This window comes from Helobdella robusta (genome assembly GCF_000326865.2).
Source record: "Helobdella robusta unplaced genomic scaffold HELROscaffold_32, whole genome shotgun sequence".
Classification (NCBI taxonomy): Eukaryota; Metazoa; Annelida; class Clitellata; order Rhynchobdellida; family Glossiphoniidae; genus Helobdella; species Helobdella robusta.
The window spans coordinates 1014683-1024448 of NW_008704589.1; the positions used below are offsets into that span (position 1 = coordinate 1014683).

The window sequence follows — 9766 nt, forward strand, 5'->3', positions numbered from 1 at the left end:
TGTTCGCGCGCTTATTTAAAATATTTTATGTGGACAATAAATTAGCGGCGTGTGGCGTGTGAAGCCACCTCAAATCAACAAATCATTGTCAGGCAGTCTTGAAGAACAGGGTTTTTCAATTACCTGGAACGTAAATTGTAATCAAGCTAACTACCTCTCTGCTGTAAATTACTGTGTTGTGACGATTGTTACTGTCGTGTTTTCGTTGTTGTTGTCTTGTTATGTTGTTGTTTTTGTTAGTGTTGTTAGTGTGATATCGGTTGTGAGTTGCTGATGTCAGAGTTGCTGTATTTGTCAGTTTTATTTTCTGCTATTTTTGTGAGATTATTAATTTTATTGATGTGGTATTAGTTTACAGGAGAATATTTGAATGAAAAAAATAAGGCTGGTTGATTTGGGTGTGAAAAATAAAAGGACAATTTGTTTGGGTGTGTTAAAAATAAAAAAAAAACCAAAACAATACCAACAATAATTGATGATTAGCGAATCTAAAAGCCCACAAGCAGGTAGAAAATTTACAAAAACAAATTATTCAGAGGAAAAGATATGAATTTCAGATCAAAATAAAAAATATTTCAGAATAACTTTTGAAAAAAAATATCGAAAACCCCAAAGAATTCATGCATCAAAATTCAGATAACAACATCGAACGAGCGGCGATAAAAATGAAATTTCACTACACAAGATGACATAAAAAAAAATTTTTTCTTTCAAGAAAGAACACCATACGACGTTTGTGTGTGAGTGTATGTGTGTGTGCGTGTGTTTTTGTGTGTGTATGTGTGTACGTGTGTGCGTGCGTGTGTGTGTGTGTATTTGTGAGTGTGTGTGTGTTCAATTAAACAATTTACAATTTTTAAAATTTCTATTTTCTAAGTTGCGTTCAGCCATCTAGACCAGTAAATTTAAAAATTTGAAAAACAAAAAATGTATAATAACAATAATAAAACAACTAATAATAATAATAATAATAATAGAAAAATATTAATAAGAAATAAAAGTAAAAATACTATATCGACAATACCCTTACTGCATGTTTCATTTGTATATTGTTTTAACATCATTCCTATTTCCCATATTAAATCTTCTAAAATATAAAATTCACTTAACTATTTGTGTTTCAAAAATTAATCTACCTACATCTATTCAGTCAATTCACATCACATATTAGCTTAACATCATCAAAAATATGGCATTCGTTTATAGTTTATAGAGGTAGTCAGTTTCTTTTTTCATTATACCCAATTCGTACGTGCTGTACAAAATGATGACAAGTTGACAATTTTGAAAAATGTGACTTTAAAACGTACGTATGTATATCTACTTTTAAAATAATTAAATTCAGAAAGCAAATAAAGAATAGCAAATTATAACAAATTAAATAAATAGGAAATTATACCGAAATAAAAAAAAATAAATAAACGAACTCAGAAAAACAAATGAAAAATAAAATAAAAACCACGAGAGAAAACAAGCTCAGAGATTTTTTTCAAAAAAAAAAAAGAAAATAAGATAAACGCAGCAGCAGTTGCCATGGTAACGACTCGTAACTCGGTTGCTATCGACGCTACAATTGAACTCGTTGCTATGCAAAATTCGTCACTTCCGCTTTGGGAATGGGCGCATTGCCTTGATAACGATAGCGAAGATGATGGAAGTGCTGGTGATGATGACGATGACGACGACGACGACGATGATGATAATGATGCTGGCTAGGGCGACGATAATGATGAAGATGATTAGTGTTGCAATGATGTTGATGATGGTGTTGATGCTGGTGATGTCAAACACCATAATGAGAGGATGTTAAATGATTTAAATGATAATGCTGATAATGGTAATAGTGATGATGGCGGTTATAGTAGTGATAACGGTGATGATGGAGAGTTTTGGTATGTTGATGATTATAACGATAAATAGCGCGATGGTGTTATTGGCTTTATCGATAATGACGTCATGATGAAATGATTTTGTTGCTAACGGCAATGGTGACAATGATGATGAAGATGGTGTGGTGATGATGACGATGACGACCGACGATGATAACGATGATAATGAAGATGAAGGTGAAAGTGATGATGATGATAAAGGTGAAAGTGAGGACGACGATGATGATGATGACGACGGCGAATATGATGGCGACGATGATGAGGAAAAAAATGATAACGAAAATGATGACGACAGAAATAGTGAAGATGATGGAGATGATGATGTTGGTGATGATGGAGAAGAAAAAGAAGATGACGATGATGTTGATGACGCAACGTGGATGATAATGATGATGAATACAGCTTATTGAAATTGTCATCAATTTTACATTTGCCCATGTTTCATCTCTCTTTTTGTTATTTTACTTCTACTACATTAACTTTTACTCTTATTCCTGTTGTCATTATTCCAAATAGTAATATTAGTAGCAGCAGTAGCAGTAGTAATAGTAGTAGTAGCAGTAGTAGCAGCAGCAGTAGTAGTAGTTGTAGTAGTTGTAGTAGTAGTAGTAGTTGTTGTTGTTGTAGTAGTAGTAGTAGTATAGTAGTAGTAGTAGCAGCAGTAGTAGTAGAAGTAGAAGTAGTAGTAGTAGAAGTAGTAGTAGTAGAAGTAGTAGTAGTAGTAATATTAAAGTAGTAGTAATAGTTGTAGTTAGTATAAAATTTGCTTTTTTAATAGAATTATTATTTGTTTGTTATTGTTGTTTAGCTTAGTCTTGCATGCTTTTTGTTTATGTTAGAAATGTTTATTCGAGTTTGTATGTATCGTTGTTTTTTGTGGCGGTTGAAATGGAAGAAGATTGATGTTGGTAGCAGCCACGCAAAGATGAGGACGACGATGATGATGATGATGTCTTTCTTTTCTGATGCTGTTGTTGTTCATGCTAATGTTTTTATGCTGTTGTTGTTTATGTTGTTGCCGTTTACGTTGCTCTGTTTTTTATGTTGCTGTTGTTGTTCTTAAATTGTCTCTATAGTTGATGCTGCTGCTACTGCTGCTGCTGCTATTGCTGCTACTGCTGCTACTACTGCTGCTGCTGATTAAAATGATGATGATGTTGATGATGAGAAAGAAGATGAGGAAAAAAATAGGATGATAACTAAGTTGATAAATCAAACATTGCTTACGTCATTGTTGACATGATTGTAGTTTTCTAATTGTTTGTTCTTTTGTTGTTGTTTCGATGTTGTTGTATCTTATCTTTGTTTCTTGTGTATCTAATAAACTCGTCGTTGACAGATCTGCAGGCATTCTATCATATAGGATAGTGTTGCCGTTACTACTCGTTTCATTTCTTTGTCGTAACCCTTATTTTTAAATACTTTTATGTTTATTTTATTATTCATTGGAATTTTTCCTGAGAAAATTAACTAAGACGTCTTTATTTTCTTTGCACAACATTTGGGAACAGCCGCACTGGAATACTGCCAGTTCGAAACATTCAATGCCAGCTGCGTCAACTACACGTCGTCGTCGTCATCATCGCCACCGTCGTCATCGTCATCGTTTTCTTGGATAATACTAATAGAGAAAGCAACGTACGGACGCATGCGCACAGGTCGCTGCGTCGCGAAAGACTACGGCCATATTGGATGTTCAAATGACGTCAGCCCTATTTTGGACGCCATGTGTTCCGGCAAATTCACATGCTCAGTTCCGGTTCCGACGCTACGCAGCATCATACAGCCGTGTCCCAAAGATCTTATATCGTACCTCAATGTTTCCTATCGATGTGTTTCCGGTAAGATAGTGGGGATGTGTGGGTCTGTTGGTTGATGGTGAAGGAAGGGTTGATGGTTTGAGTGTGATGAGAATGATGGGGTTGATGGTTTGAGTGCGTGGTTGGCTGTGTGTGAATTGTAAATTATTTTCATTCAACCTGTAAAGAATTTTGTGACTTAATATTTTTGATCGTGATTATTTAAAGTGGTTGTTAAGAAAATATCATGCTGATAATGATGTCATTAATGGTGACGATGTGATAGTGTTGGTGAAATGTTGGTGATGGTAAGTAAAATGACGTTGACATAATTCATCAGTTTAAATAGAAATTATAAAAGTTAAGCAATATTTGAGGTTTATTCTATGGAAATTTATTCAAGTTTTATATGCAAGTTTATTTACCAAAGAAATAAATAAAGCTCCACGCAACAGATGCACAACAAGACTGCATTACGTCACCGGAAGTAAACATTTGTGTTAAACGGAGCGTTGCTATCCAATCACGCTCCAATTATTTGGTCACGTGCGTCTAATAACCAATCAATGTTGCACTGGCTTTTTAAACATTTATTTGTTTGTTTAGTGTTTTTATTCATCTTTTAAAATTTTTTATTTTTTTATTTTTGTTATCATTATTAAAAACATTATTTTATTCTTTTCAATGTAATAATGTTGTTACAGTCTGTCTCTTTGTATTGTTTTTAATATTGATATATTATAGTATCTTAACTAAGTCAACTTACGTACGGTCCAGTCGAACCACTACATACTTTTGCTAACATTTAGAACCAATGCCGATTTTATATCAATAGAATTTAATATGGAATTCGTACAATAAATGAATTTTTTTTATAAAAACGTGCTTATAACTTTTATTTCATTTAAAAAAATTCCATTAAAATGCACTAAAAACAAGAGGAGCCAAAATGTTTTCAAGATAGTTTATTGTGAAAATTCATTGCATGCAATCGCTGGAACAAATTTATTACAAACACTAACATTCTGTGAGTACAACAAACGGAAAAAAGTATTAGATGTGAATTGGCAGTTGAAACAAAACAAAACAAAAATCATTTTGTATTTTTACCGTGCAACATTCAAACAGCTTGACCTAATTTTACACCGTCATCATATCACGTAAGGAGTGACTATTGAAAACAAAAAAATGCACAGTCCACACATGCACACCACACCATCAGACAGTAATAAAATTATTATCAATATTAAAATAAAAATTTAAAAATTTAAACTTTTTATTGTACAACAATACAACTGGAAAAAAGTTTCATGAACTCCGCCAAACAGTCAACAACATCATGAAAACAACATCATAGTCGCATGCGAACAAAACACAACGCAATCAAATACAATACCGTACGATACAAAACAAACACTGGCCACACATTTAACAATACGCCGGAGAGCTGTTGTATTATTGCGAATACGCATAAAATACGCGCAGACACAATAAAAATACAAACCTCTTGGCACCTTGGTGCGTTTCGAGTGCTTTTATTGGATGTCTATCTGTTTTTCTGCCACTCTGTCTGTCTGCTTCTTTGTCTATTTGCATGTATGTCTCTCCGTCTGTCTGTCTGAGGGTGGTGCTAATGCATTTTAATGCGTGGACATAATAATATAACGTGTTAATGTACGCGAGTGTAAGCCTGAGTTTGTGCGAGGTTTTTCTATTTTAAAATTGCCAAGGTGTGCATATACGTGTATATAAGTGGGTATATTTAGATGTGTATGTGTGTATCTGCAATGTATCTGGAAGTTTTTTTTAAATTAGTTTGAAATGAGTATTATGAACCGAATTCAAAAGAAAAGTTACAATGGTAAAAAGTATGTATTATGTGTGTATGTATGTGTGATTACTGATTATTAAATTGGGGTATAAAATAGCAAACACGCCGTGTTGCCTATGTATATGTTATTATGTGTGGGTTTGTGCGTGTATATGTGTCTCTGCGTGCGTGTGTATATTTGTGTATGTGTACGTGTGCATGTGTATTCATGAGTATGAGTGTGCCATGTTAGTATGCTGGATGCTGCGTTACTCTGCATCAACATGCGTCTTATTTATGTGGGAGTTTTATGCTATACTTTGAAATTTCTTTTTAAAATTCAAGTTTTCTTCAAATAGTTTATTTTTTAATTGAGTTTTTTTATTCTAACATTTTGTTTTTGTTTTAATATTTCATTTATTCAGTTACATTAAAAGATTCAATGTCTTTTGTGTGTGTGTAAGCAGTCTAATTATGTTCGTATATTTTCAATAGTTTAAATAACTGAGATAATATTGTTATTTAAATTTATTTTCAAACAATTTTTTTTGAAATGTAAAATTTTTGGCATTTCAACCAATTCAAATTATGTTGGAAATCATGTACTGAAATAATTCAAGATAAATCGTTACCAACTGAACATTTTTAATGAAGCATGCATTCATTCACATATAAGAGCATGTGATGTGACATGTGTGTGTGCGTGTGTGACTGTGTGTGTGTGTGTGTGCGTGTGTGACTGTGTGTGTGTGCGTGTGTTATTGTGTGTATGTGTGTGTGCGTGTGTGACTGACTACAAAAAAAAAAAGAAAAACACAAATTTATGCTTTTGAAACATTGCTTTTCAGAAATTTACAACAATGCTTCATAAATTTTTGAAATTTTTATAGACAGAACTTTGGAAAGACAAGAAGAACTCATTTAAATTATTCAAGGAAATACATAGACTGACAAATAAATCAACTTGATGTTCGTGCAAAATGAATTCCTCCTCAACCAAACAACAGAGCAACTCTGAACAACAACCAACTAAACAACAAAAAGCAACTAAAACAATAAAACCACTCGCAAAACTACAACCAACAAAATTTTAACAAATAAACATTCAGACATTTTCTAGCAACGATTCAAAAATTTTAAAAATTTGACTTAAAAACGAATTAGTTAAACAGGAAACTATCTATTTATCCACCCTACCAAACCTCCATTCATCCATCCATCCATCCATCCATCTTTCCATAAAAGCAAAAATATTTTATAATTTAGAAACACAAAAATTATTTTTAAAAATCCTTACTCAGATATATAAAATTTTACTTCTGCATTTTAAATGTGCTCTTCAATAAACTATTTCTTTAAAAAAAAATTCAACGTGGCATTTCCAACGGTCAGAAACAAAAATAAACTGAATAAAGAAATGTTGAGTACTATTGGACCTGGATGGATTTATTAATAAAAATATTTCAAATATTTTTGCAAAATGACGTTTTTATGTTTAAAGCGTCTAGTTAATTAATCTTTGTTTTTTTACCAATACTTCGTTGTTAACAATTAGCATAAAAAAATTTTTAAATAAATCACTTATAATAGGAATACTTTAATTATAACAAATATTTATTCTTGTTGAATTATTGTTTTTAGACAATTTAAATGTGAGAGTGATATTTAGGTACATAGATGAGAACTCAAGGTAGTGACAGAGGGCAACATGTTTTCGAACCATTTCACCCAGAACTCGTGACTAAGAAAATGGCGTTAACGCTCGTTTAATCTATAAAAACATTTAAAAAAGTTTTTTATGTTTAATATTTTAATTTTGTTTGCAATTTTTAAATTCGAAGTTTATTTGATTTAAAATTTAAATGATTTAAAAGTTAAAAAATTTTGAGTTGCAGTAGCTCCATGCTTTCATGTTCCTACATCACATGATGAAGAAGTAGCCAATGTTATATTATAATACAAACTTGCAGTTCTCAATAGGAGCGAGCAACCGTCCGTCGAGCAAAACTCAAACATAGTCTTAAACAAATGTAAAAACCAAATATAAAAATGCATGGATAAGAACAACAAAAACAGTCATAAATATTCAGAGTCAAACAACATAAACAACCATAAACATGCTAAAGAACAAAGACGATAGCAAATAATTTATCGCTGCAAAGTTTTAACGGAAGTGAATAATTTAATAAAAACCTCAATTAGCTCAAACGGACCACTGCGTATTTGTACGTACGTCTGCATGTGCGCGTGCGTGCGTGTGTGTGTGTGTGTGTGTGTTTGGTATGATTGTTGTAGTAAAAATTAGCATTTTGCGTGTTTGTCGTTTAGTTGTTTTGACATTTGCACCCTTCCTGTCTTTGTGTTTGTTTGTTGTTTGTCTGTGCATGTGTTTTTTCCGATTGTTTATCCATCCTACCGAACATTTTGCCTGCCTATTTGAATTGTTCCAAACTGAACTCATTTATACGTGTATGTAGATGTGGGTGCGCGTATATGAATGACAATATTTCAACAATATTTTCATTTTTCGTCTCAGTACAAACAGTCTCCAGAAGCACATGCAACATGACGGTGATGTTGAAAAATGATCACAGCAGCAAAAATAAAAATAATTCTACAAAGAACGTTCTAAGCATAGGCAGGAGTCTCGCGAACAACATAAACAACGTCCAGAACATGAACCTGGACAACGCTTTTGAAATGTTAAACCCTCCTCTTAGGAACAAATTAAATGGCAATTACGCGAACAATTACAGTCTCAACAGGCATGGCGACCATGCAAGATACTTAGCGATCCTTTCGTTGAGGAACATTTTATACAACACTGCGACATCATCGACGACATCCTTCCAGGCGACAACAGCCACAACCACACATGCCACATCCGCTTGTAGCATTCAGATAAGAGCGAAGATAGGGCAGACAATCGTTGTCACTTCATATTTGAGACCAACATTTTATATCAACAGTCAGCAACATCAACAAAACCAGCAACAATCACAACATCAACAAACTTTTGCAACGAGTTTCCAAAGTTTTAACAACTCCACAGCAAAAGGTAACTCATCGTCATCGGATGTTCTAAACACAAACAACGATTTGCCTTCAATTGACTTCCTACGATCCTGGTTATTTACTGTAGCCCAAAATAAATTTCAATCACAAACAGCATCAACAACAAAATTTTCAACATTCTCAAACTGTTTTTCTACAATATTGCTAGTTGACGGCAACACAAATCACCTGATGAATTCTTGTTCCGGCAACAAAATGACGTCACAAAGAAAAGACCAGTTTAAGTCGCGGTCACATGAAATTAACATAACTCTGTTGCCAACTGCTTACCGAGACAACTACAACACTTACATCACCAACAGCAATCACAATCACAACAACCACAACAATCATTACTACAACTACTACAGCTACAACAACGACGACAACAACCACGCTGTGAACGGTAAAAATAATTACAAAAAGTTCAACATCGATATGAACAGCATTAAGTTTGGCAATAACGCTCAGCATCAACAACATCATCACCAACAACAACAACAACGTCATCAACAACATCTACCACAACATCTACCACAACAGCAGCCGGAGCAGCAGCTACAACATCAACTTCAATCACCGGAGATAACGACAGATTGGTTCCTCCTAATCAAATTGGAAGGTTATTTTAGTTTTTGTTTACATTAACTTTATCAGCGTGCAGTTTTGTTTGTTCTTTACAATTTCTTTGACTAATTCATATCACCTTTGTTTAATAGTTAATTTTTTCAATTTTTATCTGACAATAAATATTACAGCTAATTAAATAAATTAGAATTTTTTCTTATTCTTTTTAGTTTCCAATAAAATTAACTGAGAGAAAAACATTGGCGTATTCATAAAAATAGAAAAACAATTAAATAAAATGAACTAGTCCAAACGTGTTGTAGCAACTTTTTATGCCCAGTTGGCACCAAAAGTAAGTTAGCATCATCGTTTGAGACGCAAATCACGTAGCAGCAAACTTTAGGTCCAGTCGAAAAAATACCTGCAAACGCCTGTGCAAAAAAAGCATGTTTATATTAAAAAAATTTTTGTGATGTTTGTTTTTTAATTAATTTATTATTCATAATTTATTATGATTTTTATAAAAAAATAGAATTATTAAATCATCACATTATTAAGTTGGTTGAAATTTATTACATTTTACTAAGGAAGTTTTCTAATTATTTTTTGTGAATTTTAAAGAAATAAAATTTGTTCTAAGCACTCAT

General features: G+C 32.8%; 2 protein-coding genes across 2 annotated transcripts; both read left to right on the top strand.

Annotated features, from left to right (window-relative positions):
- Positions 1 to 1533: 1533 nt before the first annotated feature.
- HELRODRAFT_175106 (hypothetical protein) lies at positions 1534 to 3765 on the top strand (the record flags this gene model as incomplete). Its single annotated transcript, XM_009022543.1, has 2 exons — positions 1534 to 1663; positions 3401 to 3765. 2 exons carry the CDS (start codon positions 1534 to 1536, stop codon positions 3763 to 3765), a joined length of 495 nt encoding a protein of 164 aa, XP_009020791.1.
- Positions 3766 to 8063: 4298 nt separating this feature from the next.
- On the top strand, positions 8064 to 9509 carry HELRODRAFT_175107 (hypothetical protein; the record flags this gene model as incomplete). The annotated part of the gene is made up of 2 exons (XM_009022544.1): positions 8064 to 9174; positions 9427 to 9509. The coding sequence occupies 2 exons, from the start codon at positions 8064 to 8066 to the stop codon at positions 9507 to 9509; spliced, it is 1194 nt and encodes a 397-aa protein (XP_009020792.1).
- Between the last annotated feature and the right edge of the window lie 257 nt (positions 9510 to 9766).